Below are 21,218 nucleotides of genomic sequence, written 5' to 3'. Positions count from 1 at the left end.
AGTCTTTGTGGGTCTTAAAAGTGAAACTAGGCGCCGTTTAGACGCCGCTTATGTTTTGGCCGTTCATTTATAAACAACTTTGGAAAGTCAGAGTGCAAGTTTTTGAATATGATACCATTATCGTCTCGGTGTAAACGACAAAAATGCTATTTGTGATGCAATTATGGCTACATGTCTTAAAGGAGTAGTTCATTTTTGAAAAAAACTTTTGGTGATGATTTACTCACCCCCATGTCATCCAAGATGTCCATGTATTTCGTTCTTCAGTCGAAAAGAAATTAAGGTTTTTGATGAAAACATTTCAGGATTTCTCCATATAATGCACTTCAATGGGAACCAAACAGTTCAAGGTCCAAAAGAGAGTTTCAGTGCAAACTGTTCAAAGGGCTTTAAACGATTCCAGACGATGAATAAGGGTCTTATCAAGCGAAACGATCACTCATTTAAAAAAAATAACAAAGTTTAAGTTTTATAAGCACAAATGGTCGTCTTGCTCTGTTCTGTGATGCGCTTTCGTGACTCTCTTATTCAAACTTGTTCAACAAAATGAACAAATCTTTTTTTCGTGTCATTTGGATGATTCAACAAACGAAATGAATGAATTGACTCGGAAAAAGATTCATTAATTTTGATGAACGAGCTCGAACAAGAGAGTCACGAACGCGCATCAGAACAGAGCAAGGCGAGCATTTGAGCTTATAAAACTTAATCTTTCTTATTTTTATTTTTTTTAATGAGCGATCATTTCGCTTGATAAGACCCTTATTCATTGTCTTGAATGGTGTAAAGCCCTTTTGAACCGTTTGAAGTTTGCACTGAAACTCTCATTTGGACCTTGAACCGTTTGGTTCCCATTGAAGTCCATTATATGGAGAAAAATCCTGGAATGTTTTCATCAAAAACCTTAATTTCTTTTCGACTGAAGAAAGAAAGACATGGACATCTTGGATGACATGGAAAAGTTTTTTTTAAAAAGTGAACTACTCCTTTAAATGTAAAAGATAATATTAACACACAGAATGTTTTTTTCATTAATTTATATGATATATAACGTTACACCTCTACCTACACTGTGCAGGTTAACACACACCAGTCAAAACGTGCACTAGTACTAAATTTAATCACACAAACACATACAAGTGTAGTGTTCCCTTATCAGCCTGTGTATTTAGAGCAAGTTCGTCATATTTAGATGTTATCTGTTCGTGAGCATTTACATAAATTTATTTTCTCACTCCACCAAACAAAAATTTAAAAGGTTGTTGTCCCTGGTGAATCTTATTTTTGGGTACATCGCTGACGCTTTCTTCAGGGCTCAACTTTGTCCACACTCCTCCTCCTCCTCATACACTTCTTCCAGCACTCGTTAACTCCCGTCTCCTCGTGGTTGCCATCTCTCCGCGGCGCGGAGGCGTTCCCACGCCGTTCAAATACAGCGCAGCGACGCGCGGCTGATTCACTTGGTTTGTCAGAGCGCGCAGAGTGAGGTAAGCAGAGCCCACGCCAGGAGAACATGCGTTTGCCTCGTTTCACATCCAATCCCGACATTGTAAAAGAGCGCGTTGGTTTCAGTCTATCCTGAAGCGTCCCTACCGCTACATTTTCAATTTTAGTGAAAAACGGTTTACGAAGTGACAAGAACTACGAGGTTTGGACTTCTACATGCCGTTCAGCTGTTTGTGGAGGACGCATGATTCATCTGTACCGGACCAAAAGCGAAGCGTGTATGAAAGGTGAGTCTTTTACGGATTTGTATTTGGAAATGAAGTTTGAACTTTATTTGTTCTGTTTGTTCTGTCATCGTTATAAAGACAACATTAGTTTAAGATGGTCTTTCAGCCTAAACCGATGTCTCATCTATTTTTTGTTTCTTTTGCTTTAGTTGACCATTTTTTATTTGTCTTTATGCAGTAACCTAATAGATATCTGTCAGACTCAATTCAACAATTATAAAATGTTTTTTTTTAATTATAAAAACCACTATAAAAATGTTTTTTTGACCTGATCAGAACTAAGTTAACCAGGCTGGAATAGCCTAAGTGTATTTTTTGCCATAGTTGGTAAGCAATATCATATCAGTATTGGCAGAAATGGCATCCGTTATTTAAAAAAAGAAAAGAAAAAGTGATTCATCCACTATGAAGTAATGCACCGATTTGTAATAATCAACTCTTCAAGGCTTGTGGATGACCACAGTGAATCTCTGACTAAAGTTCAATACAGGCTTTTAAAGCTGTTTTTTTCCCTCCAGCTTGACAACAGCATGTTTAAAAAAGTGTATCTCTATTATTAGCTGCAACTAGAGGATAACAATGACTTTACATATACGTCCAGTTGTATTTGACTATGAACGTCCTTATCAGGCGAGGACATCTGTCCTGACAACAAATTAGGCAGCATCACAGACAAATGTTATATAATTATTCAAATGTAGTGAACAAAAAAAAAAAGCCATTTCAGACATCTTTCACACATCTCATTCTGGGTCAGACTCAGATGTTTATGGTTGGCTGACTGACAGGTCATTTCCTTACAGGTGTGTGTACTGTATGTATCGTGTGTCTAGTTGCCTTTAGATCAAATCAGTCTAGGTTATTTTGTGTTGGCATTCCTTACATGACACGCTACACACCATTGTCTTTGGGAAAATAAATATTTTGAAGGTGGCGGGATGTCGTCTAAAGCTGTTTCCTGTAGAAAGTTTCTCTTCAATAGGCATCAGAGCTAAAAACAGTTGGATGTCTGAATGGTGACCAACATCAGAAGCCTCTGGGGATGCTCAAATAATGGGCCAGGAAAAAGACAGCAGGGGGAAAAAAAGTGCAGCACAATGGTATCGGCCACATGGCCAACACAATGTGGGAATAAAAGTGAGGCTTGTTTTCTGGAGCACAAGACCATGGAAAAAAAAAAACGGCTTCAAGTGTTACATAATTTGTGCAAGGTGGAACTTCAACACCCGTCCATGCATTTTGACTTGACCTAATGAGGCCCTTAAGGGCTTTGTGAAAGTACATGTTTGAAATGGGTGGTGTGCATGTTTCTGCATACTAAGTATATACTTGTGGGATATGCTTGTGCTTGGTCATCTGTTTCTTGGTCAGAAACTTGGGATGCATGATATATATTGGTACCAAATTGATTATCAGCCAGTATTAGAAATTTATTCAATAGTGTGTTTCGGACCGTAATTAGATGTTTAATTATGTGTATGCTCTTTTCCTCTATTTTTACATTTAGATTTCACATGCTGTGAATTAACTCTAAAATTTATCTTTAAAAACACAAATTTAATGACATTTAAATGTAATATTTATTGAACGTTCTGATGCCTAAACTAGGGCTGTCAAACGATTAATCGCATCCAAAATAAAAGTTTGTTTTTACATAATATATGTGGGTGCAATGTGTATAATTATTTTGTATGTATATGATATATATAATATGATATATATACACACACACACACACACACACACATGCTTGTATATATTTAAGAAATATTTTCATGTACATACTGTATATATAGATTATATATAATTATATAATTTTTGTTAAATATACAAGCATGTGTGTGTATTTTATACTCGCACAAAATAATTATACACAGTGCACACACATATATTATGTAAACACAAACTTTTATTTTGATGCGACAGCCCTAGCCTAAACTCCCTTTTAGTTTTTATTATTTATACATTTTAATGTTCGTCACTTTGCCGTATGTTGGTCATCAGCCATAAGGTTCAGCCATAAGGTCAATGTTGGTCATCAGCCATAAGGTTCAGCCATAAGGTCAATGTTGGTCATCAGCCATAAGGTAAAATAATTAGTGTCTTATCAGTTTTGGTCAGGTTGTCCATCCCATCTCATCTAAACATGAACAGAATCATATTAAGCCCCTTCAACATGGTGGGAAGCTGCTAAATTGAAGTGGAAAGTACTTCTCGATATGCCCCCCCCCCCCCCACACACACACACACACAGGTTCATTAACGTCCTCTTTCCAGCAAAGTGTCTCGGATGACTCACAGACGTTCTTCCACTCTTGCTAGACTCGAATGTGGCCTGTTTAATATTTGAAGCTCCTGTGCTGCATGCAGGAGGCCACAATGTACACGTGTGTGTTAATGCTTGACTGAAACCGATCCTATCCTGAGATCATTGGTGTGGGACTGTGGGTTCATTTGTGACCATTTTTCCATGAAAAGCTCACTTGATCGTTGCAGTCTGATTGCAGCATAAGTACATAATGTTCTGGGTCATTTTTATACTTAAACATGTAAATATTGTGGGGCTAAAAACATATATACTAATAAAAAGTAAAACTTAGGCCACACTTGAGTGAGAAGGGCTTTTTTTTTTTAACCCAAAATACAGTTTCAATCATACCTGGATTGTTTGATTTGATAAGTATGACAGTTTCTTTCTCTCCCTCTTCGGTTTCAGATCTCAAGGCTGTACTCTGCGCCACACTGGGAGGCTTACTGGATAAGCAGGAGAAAGATCCCTGTGACTCCAAAAAAGCTCCACTTGTATCATCTCCCACGATGGCTCTGGCCTCTTTCCATCTGATGCAAACTCTAAAGAACTCACCGGCGGCTCTACGCCGGCGATTCCGTCGGGACCGAACGGAGAGCCTCTCTCACGGCGACCCCCTTTTCAAAGTGCACTACCTCGGCACCAAAAAGATCTTCTCCCTGGACTTACAACAGGCGGAGGAAGCCATCGATCGACTGCTAGACGGGGCACCCGGGAAGCTTTCTAAAGACCACGCCCTGGTAGTGCGGCCCCGATACGTTGAAGTTAAAGAACTGAGCACCGGAAGGCAGCTCACTAAGACTTACTTGCAGGACATCGCGTACTGCGCCTCGCACACGGCCAGACCCAATGTGTTTCTGTACATCTGCAGGCAGCCCGGTCAGCAACTGCAATGCAGAGTGTTCTGGTGCAGTCGGGCAGAAAGGGCGAAGGACATGACCGCCTGCCTAGCGAGGTCGTTTCAGCGAGCGCTCAATGACTGGCAGGGCGGATGCGCCACCTTACCGCAGTGTGACGGGATCACTAAAGAGCCGGAGATGCCTGGTACGCCCACTGCACCCAGAGGGTCGACATTGCCAACCAGTTTGGGAAAAGGTGAGTTGAAGAGGGACAAAGTGAAGACTGATGAGTGTAAGATTCCTGTAGCTCACATGTGCCACTGTCCTGCAGAGTTGCATAGACGTATACACTAGACGTCACCTTGGGGTTCTAAGCATGCATCAAAACCGCCGCCATCTTGGAACAGGGGTCTTGTCATAGGAAGTAGCTAGGTAACGCTGCTATCTCTGCCTTTACTTCGAATTAATTGATGGTGGCGAACTTTTGTGCAGCGTATGATGTTCACCGATGAAATCTGAATTAGGAAGAATTTTTTATTTTTTTTAAATAAAAAATAAATAAATTCTGGAATCAATGATAAATACATGTCTGACCGTTAGAACGAACCAAAAAAACAAGAAAAATCGCATTTATGGTGATTTTTATTTCCGTTAGACCTGTCTACATTGACGCTGATGCCTGTTTCAAGATGGCGGCTCTATTGACGCATTTGTTCCAATGAACTTCCATAGCCGAGGTAACGTCTAGTGTATACATCTATGGCCGAGTTGTAGCTCCAAAACTCCTTCCTGGAAGTTTCTTACAATCCTAAAGATCTCGAATTGATGGTTCAAGAGTGTTTAATTTAGCCTGGTAATACCAAACTCTGCTACTTCGCTTTGCTTCGTAGACAGAGTCTGGAATGGCATAATTGAAAAGCGTTTTCTTTCTTGCGTTGGGGGCGCTTGTCTGAAGTTTAAAATCATTGGTTACCCGTAAGCCAATCACATAAGGCAGTCCCTTCTCTCTCCAACTTAAACATCACCTAGATTCAAAATGTTTAACAAACACTCTTGTTCGGGCTTGAGTTTGCAAATGCCGGGAATATCCTCCACAACAGAGTATCTCCATATCCGTGGTCGTTTTCGATTTCCCCAACCTAAAATACGATCTTAAAGGATTAGTTCACTTTTAAACGACACCAGACGATGAATAAGGGTCTTATCTAGCGAATCGATTGGTTATTTAAAAATAAATAAAGTCTAAGTTTTATAAGCATACATTCTCGCCTTGCTCTGTGATGAGCGTTCGTGACTCTCCTGTTCGAACTCATTTATCAAAATTAACTCATCTTTTTTTGTGTCATGACTCGAAGGGTGCTAGATAAGCCCCTTATTTATCGTCTGGTGTCGTTTAAAGCCCTTTGAAGCTGCACTGAAACTCTTTGGTTCCCAATGAAGTCCATTATATGGAGAAAATCCTGGAATGGTTTCATCAAAAACCTTAATTTCTTTTCGACTGAAGAAAGAAAGACGTGGACATCTTGGATGACATGGGGGTGAGTAAATTATCAGCAAAAGTTTTTTTTAAAGTGAACTACTCCTTTAAACTCTCAGCCTGCCCTCTGTTCGTTGATTGGCCGGCTGTTTTCAGGCCGGACGAAAACTGAGAGATGGGTACAAACTGAGTACAGAAGCGAACTGAAATTGAGCGGAAGTACGAAGTTTGACGTAGTCAGGCTATGCTTAATTAAGGTTGGAGCTAAACTCTGCAGGACCGTGGCTCTCCAGGAACCGAGTATGTAGCTCAAACAGCATGGTGCTAGCAATGCCAATGCCATGGGTTCAATTCCCAGGGAATGCGTGAACTGATCAAATGTGTACCTTGAATGCAATGCAAGTTGCTTGGGTTGGAAGCATCTGCCAAATGCATTGATGTTAATGAGTGCAATGAGGAATGCTAGCACTGGAACAGGGGTTCTCTTCTCATCTCTGGCCTTTGAAATCAATTTTCCAGAGTTTTTACTCTAACCCTGATCTAATGGCGCTTTTCCACTGCTGGTACGGCTCGGCTCGCTTCGGTTTTCCACTGCGTGACACGGCACGGCTCAGTTTGCTTTAGCTCGATTGCTTTTCCACTGCAGTTAGTACCGCTTTAAAGTGGGTGGGATTATAGACTGTTGGATAACAGCAGTGGGTGTTACTGGCTATTTAAATCTAGCGTTTTTGTTTCTCGTGTCTGTCTATTGGTCGCAAATACAATGACGCTGGTAGTGACGATTCTGTCTGACCAATCAGTGATCTGCAGTGTTTCACGTCACATTTTAGTACCGGTACGGTATGCTTGGAACCTCAACAGACCAGGTACCAGGTTAAAGCGAGCCATACCGTACCATGCAGTGGAAAAAACGCCAAAGCGTGCCATACCGAACCGAACCGTACCGTACCATGCAGTGCAAAAGTGCCATAACTCGCCTGCCTGTAGCTTGTAGCTTTCTAGAAATCCAGAAGAGCTTGATCCGCTTGTTCAGGTGTGTTTGGAGCAGGACAGTGGATCTCGAGAGCCAGAGTTGAGAACTTATCTAATCCTAATTTCCTCAATGTTCTTTTTGGTTTCCGTTTCAAAGTTGTAACTGTGTTTTGTTTTGTGTTGCAGTCCGTTGGAAGAAGAGGGGGTCGGTGTCCCACAGTCCTCTCCGTGCCATCAGCAGAAGAGGTTCTGCCAGCGACAACTGGCATTGAGTTTAATTTTGTGATGCTTGGGAATTTCCACAATTGAATGTGAGGAAAAGGACAACCACACCTACAACTGGTGGAACTTTTGAGCTTTGATAGAGTTTGCATTGCAACTCAAGCTTGTACCGAGAACAGCTAACACATTTGAGGTTATCAATTTACCAAAGTGATAAACTATAGGTTTCCAGCAGAGATAATTATTTGTGGTTTAGGAAGTTGATGGATTCAGTCATTTTATCTCTGTTTGCTTAAGGACTAAGAGACAACACCAAAGCTGTTCATCTGCACTGAACTGGTATCCAGTTTTAAAGCCGTGTGTGTGTATCACAGAGTTGAGTGTTTCTAGTCAGTCTCCTCCTCTGTGTACATGTCTGGGTAGTTTGTTAATGTGACTGATGAGCAAAGAGACCGTTTTTGTTTGTATTAGAGGTATGACGAGAGGATCCGTGTGGAAAGTGGGTGGATGCATGATGGTAAACAGTAGCACGATCAGAACATCAGCGTTACAGCATTTTAAGTGTTTCTATCCCAAATGCGCATTGGAAGTAATGCTTATGGCAAAGACGGACAACCAGCTTTTTATCCTACGTCACTGTATGCTTGCAAATGCCCTTATTCATATGGCCAAATCTCTACACATGATATGAATTCAATATCATTCATGGTCAGTTATTTTCTGCATTTTTTTCTTTGCATCAGGACTGGTTGTAATTTGGCATTTGAAAGGAGGAGGTACTGAGATTTTTGTTGTCTTATAGCCATGTCATGCTTTGCCGGGTTCTACCTCAGTTTGCCATTTTTATTCATTGCTTGAGAGTCATTCAAGCTTTGAACTTGAAGCGTGGTTTCTAATTCCCAACAGATAATGAAGTGTAGAAGTAATGGTATTACTCTGGAAATGAGAAGTATTCTCTATGCACCTGCATTCCAGCAGTTTTTGAGGCCATAATCCCCCCTTTTACCTATTTTATTTTTTCTGTAACTGCAAGTTTTTACAACATCAGCCCATTTTTGTTAAAAAAGAAAAAAGCCAACTGTCTCCAGGCAACCACTTATGACATCAGAATGCTGACTGATTCAAAGGTATGTTTGCATAGAGCGTCATGTCCTTGAAAAAGCAGCATCGATTCGTCGCACTGCAGTTGCATGTGGTTATAAAGCGCAAGGAAGCATTTTTAAGTGGCCTGGTTGCATAAGTCATTTAAAACAAGGACACTCTGCTTCGCATGACTGGAACAATCAAGTTTTCCTAGTGCAAAGATTGTCTAGCATTTTCCTTCACACTGTTACATATGCATCATATATCACAGTAGTATACAGTCAGTGCCTCATGGTATTAAACATTGTGCCTGATGCGTTAGGGCATTTACGTCAAAGGATTTTATCCTTATGGATTTTATTTAAAGTTGTATTAAACCATATCTGGCGCTACAAAGACTTCAGGTCTGTTGTTGGATCTGTTCTGTCTGCTTTATGAGGTGTTTAATGTTCTATGAATGTTCTTGTACCTTATTTTAAAACTATTTGCGTGTACCTATTTAAATATGAAATGTATTTTATGGAATATTAAACTTTTTATACATGAAACATTTGTGTCTTGTATTCTATTCACTCAATAAACAGACAAAAGACTCTAAAAATAAAGGTTGTTTAATCTTTAACATCCATGAAACCTTTTCATTGCACAGAAGGCTCTTAATAGTGGGAAAAAAGTGTGTAGAATTAAGAATTCTTTTTTTATTTTTATTTTTTTTAGATCTGTTCGCTAAAAGATTCTTCTGACGTCGCTGCGAAAGCCTTTATTTTTAACACTTCCCGCCAAGATTTTTTTAAAAAAAGTTTCCGGGTACCGCCAGCATTTTTGATAATACAGTGTCATTGCTCCCAGAATATTTTGTTGTATTAATATCTGAACATGCAATATATCAAAAAAAAAAAAAAAAAAAAAAGAATTGAGCCTCTGCTTTGAATGTGGAACTATACGTCTAGGTCGGATTCAGAACGTTGATCAAAACACAGATGAAGTAGCTGTAGATCGAGTCCGTCAACATCTCCAAAGCTTCATAGTCCAACAGTCCTGGGTCAACATTTTATTCGGTAACATTTACTTTTGATTACTATGCTGTTTAATGTTGTTGATCATGTTATTTTCAACTGCATCTGCTTACTTATAGAAGGGATAGAGTTAACAGTGAAGACATCAAGAACTTCTAAGGGTACGTTTACACATAAACACTGTACTAAAACCGTATTCTGGACAAATGTGGGCAAAATAGTTTTGATTTTTTTTTTTTTTAAATTAGTTCCCTTGTTCTGAGGGGTACAAGACTTGGCTACTTTACCTAAGTTTGCCTAAGTTTACAATGTTAAGTGGGTGTAAAAAAACTCCTTAATCTTGTATTTGGGTCAAAAATGGGCACCCATAGAAATGAATGGAAAAAATAAAATAAGACACTAGGTGACGGCAAAGTCGGTTCATCTTTAGGTTTTAGCTCTAAGAACGTATTGGAATGATATTTTAATGCAGTTAATAAAAAATTAAACAAAAAAAAAAACATTAAAATAATCATAATTTACATAGAAAAATTGGTACTTTTTGAAGTAAATAGATTCAAAAATACCCCCAAAATAAAAAAAACCCCACCATAAATGGATAGACAAAACTTTATCAAAGACATAACATTTATAATAAATAAAAATTAGGATCACACCTGAGTCCTCTGTGCCCACATTTGTCCACAATTACAGGATTAAGGGCTATAAAGTGAATATGGTTGAGGGCTACAACATGTGTTTTTTTTTTTTGTTTTTTTTTTTGCATACAGACAACGATGTTGTCAAAACGATCCCCGTTCACACATGTAAGGTCAGTAATTGGCAAGGTCACATTATAAAGAAGAAACACAACACACATATTCAGTGACTATAACAGTATTGTTTTCAAAAACTTGCACGCCTGTTTTTTAAAGTTTGCATTTTCCGGCCCCCAAAATGCTGTTGTCATCCAAAAGCATGAAAAGTTTTCCGTTTTTAGAAGAAAACTGTGTCGTGTAAACGCCAGTGTTTTCCTTGACTTTTTCCTTAGGTCATGGGGCGCAAATCTTTTAATGCGAGGGATTAAAATACTTCATATGTCATAACTTTTCAAAGACATATATGTGCTACAAAAAAATGCCATGGCTGACATTAAGGAGCTTAAAGCCATGGGGCTAAAGCTGTCATTATTAAACCTCTTAGTTTACACACAAATTAATAGTTCATAGTATCAAAATAAATAAAGAACAAAACATACTGTATTAGGTTAACTTGTAATCGTTCCAGATTGTGATGATTGGAGTTTTAGGCCAATTGTTAAAATCCTCTGGAGTTAAAAACCCTTCCATGTTGTTGTATTTTGAACCATCAGTTCTCATTCGTCGGATAAGTGACTTGAAGTCCTGTGAAACCGGTCACTGCCTTGAAACTTCCGGAACTCAGAGAGGCTTTGGAAATGAAGTCGTCTCAATGGCACCAACTCTGCCACAACTAAGAAACAGAGGATGATGGTAAAAATAGAAACTAGTCTAAGGCCTGTTTTAAAGCTGTGGCTCTAGCAGTGATTATACAAACATTAGTTATTATATACAACATTCACAGGATGTATTGTACGACTGGAGAAACTGGAAGAACTGGAAGAGAGACAGCAACTCTCTGAGAAAACAAAGGAATTAACATTTTAACTTTCTCTCCCATCCAAGACACATTCACACTCAGTATTGTATTAATTTGCAATCTCAGGCTAAGATCACCTGAAATTACCCAATGGTTTAATGTGAACAATCATCATACAGCACTATACATCATTGGGCAGGCCTTACAATAGTAGCCTATGAATCAAGACTTCCCTGTGTTTTGAGATTTTTTTTATTGTTTTTCTTAGGCCCCTTATCTTGTGAAAACAAGGACAAAAGAAATTCTGATCCTGATTTCCCGGACTCCAATCTTTCAAAGAAATTCAAGCTCCGTGCTCACCCAGATCATAGAACGGTTCCTCTCGGCTTCCCTGAACCACAATCATCTCCAGGAAATTCAGGAGGGCCCCGGTGGCCAGGAAGCGCTCTGGGAGGGACAGGCTTTGGAGGTAGCGTATGTCCAGAGAGAAGGGGTTGTCGGGAGGCGGCATGGTGCACAGTCCCACCAACTCACTCACTACGTCCCATACATGAGTTCCTGCAGGGCAGAGACATGTTTGGTGTGTTTAAGGCTCTTCTAAGTACTAAAAATTGTGTTTTACGTTTTTCGCGTACAGAAGACAATGTTGTTCACAATCTGATGACGGACTTGTTATGCACACACTGTTCGTTCGTTGGCCAGAGAACTGAGCCTGGTTTCTGCCAAGGTTTTTTCCTCCATTGTGTCACTGATAGAGTTTGGGTTTCCTGCCACTGTCGCCTCTGGCTTGCTTAGTCAGGGACACTTAATATTCAACAATAGTATTGATCTGACTGTACTGATGCGAACTGAACTGAGCTGGACAATGACAGCACTGTTTTCCATAGAACTGCTTTTTTAGATGAAATTAACTATTTAATAATTGATGAACGGAACTGATATAACACTGAATTGACTTCAGCTGAACAACTTTTAAGGGCCGTAAACATCGGGACGAATATGTTATTCGCCAGCGTTTTTAGTGTTCACACCCAAGCGATTTTCACTGACGATGAGCCGAGTGAACGTGCAAATTCGTTCCCTGAAATTTGATGGTGCCAATTTGCTCTGCAATCCCACTCCATGACAGTTCTCTTTTATCAAGATTTTTGTAGTCCATATCACGTTTGTCATGTAGTTCTTTATGTTCTAGCACCAACGAGAACAGCAGCTCTACATTCTTCTTGCCTTGCATCTTCCTCGTCTTATTTCTTCCTGGCAGTGTAGACAGCGACGCTACTTGGCGTAGATCTTCTTCTCCGTTATCTATGTGTGCTCGGCAAGACCGTTTTGTCTTTGAGCGCCCCCAAATTGGGTTTTACTGTAACTTCAGAAGCTCCAAACACCTGAGCAAAAGCGCCAATCTCATTGGTCGGATAGTTTTTGACGAAAACTATTTTAGTTTTTTTTTAAAAATGAGGCTTTTATGTGTGGCGTTTTAAGCACTGGTGTGCACACTCACATTGGCGCCCTTTGTTTAGTCACAAGGCGTTAAACGCAGAGATGTATAAAGTACTAGAAACCCGGACTTGAGTAAAAGTACAAATGCTCTATCAAAAAAGTGACTTGAGTAGAAGTTGAAGTGCCCTTTAAGCACCACACTTAAGTAGAAGTACTAAAGTATTCAACATTTTTTGTACTTAAGTATTGCAAGTAGTTTATTTTAAAATTCACTACTTAAGTACTAAAAGTAAAAGTACAAGTATTGTGTCATGTAATTATTAAAGAAAGCAGTCAAAAGTTTGAACTAGCAATCAAATAAGGCGCTTTGGTGGGATACAAATTTGCTTTGGCAGCCGCCAAAAAAATGTCATTGCAGGACAACCCCTGCATTAGTTGTCAATGTGTGTGTCAATGAATACCATTACCCTATACAACTGGCGTGTGATTTAGGCAGCATGAAAGCCAACTTGCAACGAATGATTCGTAAAATTTTTATAATTGTAATGAGTAACTAGCAGAACATTAAAAAAATATCGAAGTAAAAGTATTAAATTCACCGAAAATAGCTAACGAAGTAAAAGAAGCATGAGAACAAAACAATACTGTAGTAGAGTACAGATACAGCATTTTAGTACTTAAGTAGTTCTACTTCGTTACTATACATCTCTGCAACGTTGGCGAATTTCGTCGGTGTGAACAGGCCTTTAGAGCTGCTGTACAGCTTAAATGAATTGTTTTCATAATTGAATAATTTTTCTATTATCGCTGTAAAGCTGCTTTGAAACCATCTATATTGTATAAAGTGTTATGTGAATAAAGGTGACTTGACGTTCACAAGGAACTAAAACTGCTGTAATATTCATGCCAGGCCAGTAGTTGGCGATCTCACTTTGTAAAGAAACACTACACGCCTATAGACTGAAAACTTAATACTCACGCGAGTGTAACTGTTTTCACATATTCGCATTTTTGTGGTTTACATGGAGATGATAATGGTATCGTTTTCAAAAACTTGCACTTTTCGAAACTTATTTTTAAAAAACACTGTTGTAAAGTAAATGAACGGCCGAAACTCAAAACAGGCCAAAACATTTTTTTGTCGAAAATTAAAACTTCGTTATAACCAGGGGCCGTTTACACAACACCGTTTTCAACTAAAAACGTTTTATGCGTTTCAAAGTGCAAGTATTTGAATAATGGCTGAATTATCTAATTAAAATAATCTAATTGCGATTTTGTTTTTTTGTTTCTGTATTATTCAACAAAGACAAACAATAAATCATGCTATAGTAGTGGTTGTAATTTTTCGGCACCACACAATTCGATCCAATTCCGATTCTGGAGGTCATGATCCGATTCCAAAAGAATTCTTGATCTCCTTTTTATTATTATTCATAAATCTTATTAATAAAACGTAAAATATTTTTTATTCAATATTAATACAGCATTTTTAGTTAATGGATCCATGTGAACAGTGACCATTTTAACAACGTTGTCTTCGGTACACGAAAAAAACACAAAGAAAAAAAAAAGTTTCCGTGTTTGGTACATCGTAGTTGAGTAAACGTACAGCTTAGTTATTTGTATGTACAACCACCATAAGCCACTAAAATAAGGCAATAAGTGCATTCATACATAATCTTTAACCTTTTAAAAATTTCTAAACCTTGAGCCAGGAACATAAAGAAATGGTGTATATAATAAAATAGTGAAATTATGGCTAATAAAAATCTTAAACCTTGGGGTGTTGAAACCCAGTCTGTGACTGACTTAAGTTTCATTGGTGTGTCCTTGACTAGCGTATCAGTTCCTCCAACGTTTACTAGGCGCTCGTGATTGGACCTAATCCAGGCGTAAGGTTGCCCATACTTGGCATAGCCGGCTAACAGGAACAGGGTGCAGTTCATTTCCTGCAATGAGAGAAAAACTCTTTTTTTTAGACCCTTGACTACTGCTAAACAATCAGAAATGTTGTCTTGATATCTTGAAGAAAACTCAAAAGTCAATGAGAAAATACAAGGGTGCATATTGTATTTTATCTTTATGTCTTCTCTAATCAATTTCCCAGTGTATTTTAAGATTAGTAATGTTCTTAAAGGGATAGTTCACCCAAAAATGAAAATTCTGTCAGTAATTACTCACCCTCATGTTGTTCCAACCCCGTAAGACTTTCGACTTTCGTATATCTTCAGAACACAAATTAAGATATTTTTGATTATATCTGAGAGCTGGATCACTCTTCCATTTTGTGTGTCATGTTTTTTGCGCACAAAAAGTGTTCTCATCGCTTGATAAACTTAAGGTTGAGCCACTTTAGTCACTCTGACTATTTTAACTATGTCTTTAATAACTTTTCTGGGCCGGCAAGTTTTAATCCCCTAAGAAGCCTATGGAGGAGTGATCCAGCTCTCAGATTTAATCAAAAATATCTTAATTTCTGTCCTGAAAATGAACGAAAGTCTTACAGGGTTGGAACAACATGATGGGGAGTAATTACTGACAGATTTTTCATTTTTGGGTGAACTATCCCTTTAATCTGTGAATTTGACATTGGCCCTTTAAGTCTGTAAATCTGAAACGATACTCACAGGAACAGCGATCTCTTTCTCACTTGGTGAGGCTGGGAGAAGATGAGAATCAGCATCCCTTTAAGGGAATAATGAAAAGAATGGATTTACAGCACTTGGTTTATAATTGGTAGAGTGAGTGGAAGGATATTTCCTCTCCACCTGCTGGGAGTTTGTTGCGGTGTGGCCCCGGGTGTCTGGTGTTCGCGCTGTGGAAGGAGTTCTTCTCCTGCTAAAGGTGAGCTGGCGTAATCACTGTCCAGACTGTAACTGCTACTGCAGGTTGAGCTGGTGAAGGTGGAGGCCACAGACACAGCGAACCCAGGAGAACGCCATCTCTGAGAGCAAAGAAAGACGAAGCCGTCAGATGTAACAATCACTGAAGCTGCAGCAGTTCTTTCCAGAGATATACTAGTATGTGTTTATAGAAGTTTGTTCCTGAGCTAGAACTGATGACTTAAAGGGATAGTTCACCCCAAAAAAATTTAATTCTGTCATTTATTACTCGCCTCATGTTGTTCCAAACCCGTAAGACTTTTGCCTGGTTCAGATTACACGATTTTAGCCCGATTTTGGCATGATTTTAATTTTGTGGAGAACTATCCCTTTAATATCCCCAAACATCTTCAACTTTTAGATAAAAACTCTCTGAGAGAAAATAAAGAGAGATAAATAGATTAACGAAGACCCTACCGAGTCATCGTTGACTACGGTCAACAGAAGTTCCTCTCTCCCTCTTAGCCAGGGCTGAAAATAATGGAAGCCCTACAGACAGACATAAAAGACTGAAAACAGATTTTCATCTACTTCTTCTGAGACTAAATTTAAACAGTATCTCTTCCAAGAGATTTCAAATATTTTCTAACTGATCCAATTTATGATTTCCGTTAAACAGACGATCAAACTATGAAAAGTCCCAATGACTTTCAATAAGGGGGTCAAGACTTTTGCACAATAAGACTTGTACGCTGCATCTGAAATCACATACTTTCGTAGGTACCGCATTTGAATATGAGTTTAGTAATTTATAAAAGTATGCTCAATATAGTGTTATTGTGTGTAGTATGAATGTAATCTGGAGTTACAAAATCTGCCTTTTTGTCATTTTCATGTGACCTACCAGTTGCGTCACTTCACTGCCGTTCATAAATCCGTGGCCTCATGGGACAGTAAAGTGTGAAGAAGTAGTAAGTCATCAGGGGGGATTTTTTTTTACATACTGTTTTTCATATACAACTGATTCGGACATACTACTCTGTTGGCATACTGTTTTTTACTTGCTGTATAGTAGAGAAGTATTCGATTTTGGATGCAGGAAGTAATTAGGGTAGCAAATTATTGGACTACATGCTAAAACATGCTAGCAACATGCTTATTCATGCTAGCAATGTGCTACCATTCGTATAATAGTTATATGCAGTCCTTTGGCATCTACCTGTGGTATTTAGCAGCATGCTAACAACATGTTAAATAATGCTAGCAACATGCTAACAACATGTTAAATCATGCTTGGATGCTTGTAAACATGTTCATTTATGCTAGCCACATGGTAGTGACATGTTAATCATGTTAACAACATGCAAAGACATGTTAATGTGTTAAATCATTCTAGCAACATGCTAATCTAGCTAGCAACATGATACGTTAAATCATGTCAGCAAAAAATGCTGAATTATGTTAACAAACTGTTCAACCATGCTAGCAACGTACTAATTCATGCTAGGAACATGTTAATTCATGTTAGTGACAAACTAATCATGCTAGCAATATGTTGCTAGCAACACATGCAAGAATGTGCTATTTCAAACTTTCAGAAAAGGCTTTGTATGTTGAAAAACTCATATGTTGGCTTGCTTGACAAACTTCACTGATCTATGAAATGATAGTATACTCAGTACCAGCCCACCTGTAAAGAACCCAATATTGCAAGTTCGGACAGAAAGTGCTGGAGTCTCGTCCTGTGTTCTTGTTCCTGCATATGTCATAAAAGCAAACAGTTTATTTAATTAGTTGTTTTTATTGCACACAATGCACACTTATATAACAAATTGCTTTTAATCTTCTAATCTTGAATGAACAGGATTTGACGAGTCCCACATCTAACTAAGGGCTCGTTGCTCCGTTACTAGGCAACTGCAGCCAAGCCTGTCATTTCTTTTACTGTCTATGGTCATTGCCAGCGATGGGTTGAGAAGAAAATAAAACTCCCTTGTATTTAGTAGCCTATGTGTTTACAATATGTTTTCTCCTGAAACATCATTATAATACGACATTTGCAACACCGTTACTGTCAAACTATATCTTACGGAAAAAACGAGAGGTTTGAGCATGCATGCAATCACATTTTATGTATAGGCTACTTACACCAGAACTCATGTTTACATGCACGCCGATGGACAATCAAACCACTTGTAAATGTGATGCATTTACATTGGACAAATTACTGCAAGCACACTGCATGTCACGCCTATTTCCATATCCTCTTCTTTGTCTCCCCCTTTTAGACTACATTGTGTCACTGTCCTTGGAAATAATGCAAGCAATAATCTCTCATCACGTTTTTCATCCACGGGTTCAGGTGTATGGGAATTCAGAATTCAAATCTTATTTCGTATTTCTCGCGCTGATCTTTGTGCAGATGCTCATCCATCCAAGGGATCGTCTGCGTGTTGTGCTCTCAAAGAAAAACGTAAAATATCACATCGTTTAATTTTAAACGTGTTTTGTAACGTTTAAAATGAAATGATTAATTTGATGAATAAAATCAAATCCATCACAAATAGTCAGTGATTTGAAAGATTCGTGGTTACATCATGGTTACACAGAAATACGTTCAGGCAAAATCTGGAATGTATTATCCACGGGATTTAAAGCCAACTGCAGTTTTGAGTTCAGTTATAAGAATAAGGCCAATTAATGTTTGTAAATAGATGGATTAAATTTGCTCTGTGGTATGGCACTGTAATTTAGCCACTGATGTGTTATTATCATATATATATAGGCTAATCTCGGCAGTATTAATAGGCTACTTGATATGTGAAACCGTGGTTTGACTTAAATGGGTTAAAGGAAGGGATACTGTAAATATATTTAAGGGTACATCTTCAGAATACACATTAACTGTTCATCATATAAAGCTCTTCAGACTAAACGCTTAATATGGGTTAGTTTTACGATCTCTTTATGAACCTTTTGTAGCGTCAAAGTGATAGTTGTGTAGCTGTCAATGGAGGATTTCATTAAAAATATCTTAATTTGTGTTCATGAGGGTGAGAAATTAATGACTACATTTGTGTTGAAAATTTTTGGGTGAACTATCCCTTTAAGTTGGGGTTTAGATGGTTGGTCTGGTGGTCTCCAAGCCTGACCAGATCTAACAAATGCCCAAATAAACCGCTCTAAAACCAACAAACCAAGACAGCAGTCTCTCATGCACGGATGAAATTGCCTGTGCTAAATAAGTTAGTGATGGAACGTACATTTTCATGCTGTATTCATTCTGTTTAATCTGTCTATCATAATTTCAGCACATTAATCAATAATAGCCTTGGTTAATATGCTGAAAGGTCACATCTGTTCAATTCTGTGTTGACTTAAATTCAACAGTCGACAGGCAAATGACTCAGTGCACATATCAAGCACAATGATGTCAACTTGCTGCCCACAACAGGAAGTGAAGACAATAGCAGCCGCCCAAAGCTGCCAGAAGAGACCCAGTGGAATGTGTTTTGTCTACAAATATTCTACATTATACATTATGTACTTGTGTTTTGTTGTAAATCAGGGATTTGATTAATTGTTCTACTTTAATACCAAACACTGTACCAATGCATTGCACATCAAGAGTAGGCTATAGCTTAAACTGATTTGCGTCTCGGGTCCCTATAAAGGTTTTTCTAAATAAACAACAAATCAATAATGACTTAACTAATACCAGCAAGTCATTTAAACACATACAAATACAAACCTAAATAACTTGTACCTATATTTAAGGATGATGCCAACCCTGGCATGAATGTTATGTCCCCGTTTCACTTTTAGTCACTTCTTCTCATGACTAATGAAGAAGTACAATATAAGAAATATGACTTGTGATCATTGTTTCTCATTATAGTTTCTGATATTTTTTCTTCCTGTTTCTCATGAGGGGACTTTCCTAAATTACATAGTGTTATAGGGTCATTGACTGATTTCAACTTTGAAACTGACCTCACTTGTTGTCTGACAGAGGGGATGTGCTTTTTCTCTGTCATCAGGTAATATCATTAGGCCTATATAAGGAGATGCTGTGATGTTTTTACTAAAAAGGTGCAATAACCACCCACTGTTTATTTATTAATTAATATAATTCACTACAGGACATCTGACCATCTTTATAAGAGAGAAATACAATATTTATCTTTTCTGGTGCAGTGTTGGATGCTTATATATGTGACCCTGGACCACAAAACATGGGTAGATTGATTAAATTGAGATTTACACATCATGTAAAAGCTGAATAAATAAGCTTTACCTTGATGTATTTTGTTAGGATAGGACAATATTTGGCCGAGATATCTTAACTATTTAAAAATCTGAAATCGGAGGATGCAAAAAAATCAAAACATTGAGAAAATCGCCTTTAAAGTTGTGCATTTACAGTATGTTCACGATTGTGGTGCGTTCACTCACAAAAATTAATACAGTACACTCTAAAAAATGCTGGGTTGTTTTAACCCAATTTTGGGTAAAATATGGACAAACCCAGCCATTGGGTTACATTTTTAATTTACATTTTTTACCCAATGGCTGGGTTTGTCCATATTTTACCCAAAAATGGGTTAAAACAACCCAGCATTTTTTAGAGTGTACGTAATCAGATGACCTTTTCAAGTAATGCATAAGGCTACTTTTGAAATTACTACACAATAGTTACTTTTCAAATAAGTAATGCAAGTTACCTTTCCACATGTATTGACTGACACCTCTTCTGTCGCCATGTTGAGTAAAATCGTGAGTAAGTGCAGAGGCGTTGTGTGTGTGAACTTGATGGTTATTGTAGCTGTAGAGTAAATGTGAGCAGGCATACTCATCTCACTTGCACAAAAACAGAAACAGTATTACTCAAAATCAATAAAACAGTGAAATGCAAACTCAGAATACGACCCAAACCTGCAATAATCAGGTAAATGTTAAAAATACACATTAATGTATGAACCAATGATCAAATTGAGCTGCTCTATCATGATTGGTTCATTTTCATGATGTTTACAGTGACAAATCCTTATGCTTGGATTTGTGAAGCCTTATGAAGTCATTCATTCTCATTGCCATTTTTGTGGTTCATTCTCATTTTCAGGTTTATTTGTCCTTGTTATTGTGAAATGTATTATCTCCCTTTCATTTCTAATAAAAAATGATGGTGTTTCTGTGACTTTGTATATTCAGAGCTAATTAAAACTTACTATAATTAGGTTATATTTCAAGTAATTATGACAACTTGTATAGGAAAAAAACTCCATTTAACTTTATTGGTATCTTGACTTCATGTATTATATGTTTGTTTAGTACCTCATTTTATTATGCTATAACTTTTTGTTTCTATTTCTCTCAGGATCATCAGGTTCTGAGAATTTTGCAGTTGATGACACTCAAATCATATCTTGGCACATGTTTAAATATGCCTTTTCTTCCACCTTGTGGACAGGAACATTATTACACTGGTTCAATAGTTTTTCTTTAGACAGTTTGAGAACGTTTTTTTGTACTGCTGAAAAGGCACTGGCCTGAAACTTTCGAATTAGAATAACTTTGAGTGAAAGACTGAAAGATGTAAATTATTATAATTTATGAAATAATATTTGAGGTTTCATTTAAACACTGGGCGGTACATTTTATGTGTTTATATTTCCCCAATATTTATTTTCCAAAGAATTCTTGAAAC

General features: G+C 37.9%; 2 protein-coding genes across 2 annotated transcripts; one reads left to right on the top strand and one right to left on the bottom strand.

The window, feature by feature from the left end:
• The first annotated feature begins 1,469 nt into the window (after positions 1-1,469).
• On the top strand, positions 1,470-8,144 carry LOC120470163 (uncharacterized). The gene is made up of 3 exons (XM_039659617.2): positions 1,470-1,733; positions 4,450-5,136; positions 7,516-8,144. The coding sequence occupies exons 1-3, from the start codon at positions 1,691-1,693 to the stop codon at positions 7,599-7,601; spliced, it is 816 nt and encodes a 271-aa protein (XP_039515551.2). The 5' UTR covers positions 1,470-1,690; the 3' UTR covers positions 7,602-8,144.
• A 2,257-nt stretch (positions 8,145-10,401) lies between these two features.
• LOC120469340 (uncharacterized) lies at positions 10,402-17,943 on the bottom strand. Its single transcript, XM_039658273.2, has 8 exons — positions 17,660-17,943; positions 17,202-17,267; positions 15,989-16,060; positions 15,458-15,633; positions 15,317-15,374; positions 14,467-14,638; positions 11,607-11,804; positions 10,402-11,120 (listed from the first exon to the last, which is right to left on the bottom strand). Exons 1-8 carry the CDS (start codon positions 17,669-17,671, stop codon positions 11,005-11,007), a joined length of 870 nt encoding a protein of 289 aa, XP_039514207.2. The 5' UTR covers positions 17,672-17,943; the 3' UTR covers positions 10,402-11,004.
• Between the last annotated feature and the right edge of the window lie 3,275 nt (positions 17,944-21,218).

Source organism: Pimephales promelas, chromosome 1 (assembly GCF_988280905.1).
Source record: "Pimephales promelas chromosome 1, fPimPro1.hap1.1, whole genome shotgun sequence".
NCBI classification, from domain to species: domain Eukaryota; kingdom Metazoa; phylum Chordata; class Actinopteri; order Cypriniformes; family Leuciscidae; genus Pimephales; species Pimephales promelas.
Note: the sequence above shows the minus strand (reverse complement) of the source record. Positions and strands in the feature narration are given on the sequence as shown.

Bases quoted from the DNA above. Each gene is read 5' to 3' on its own strand.
- LOC120469340 (XM_039658273.2), bottom strand. The intron at 16,061-17,201 runs GTGGGCTGGTAC...GTCTGTCTGTAG, and splicing joins CAATATTGGGTTCTTTACAG to GGCTTCCATTATTTTCAGCC. The intron at 11,121-11,606 runs GTGAGCACGGAG...TCTGTTTCTTAG, and splicing joins GGAACCGTTCTATGATCTGG to TTGTGGCAGAGTTGGTGCCA.
- LOC120470163 (XM_039659617.2), top strand. From the start codon at position 1,691: ATGATTCATCTGTACCGGACCAAAAGCGAAGCGTGTATGAAAG. The intron at 1,734-4,449 runs GTGAGTCTTTTA...CTTCGGTTTCAG, and splicing joins AAGCGAAGCGTGTATGAAAG to ATCTCAAGGCTGTACTCTGC. The intron at 5,137-7,515 runs GTGAGTTGAAGA...TTTGTGTTGCAG, and splicing joins GCCAACCAGTTTGGGAAAAG to TCCGTTGGAAGAAGAGGGGG.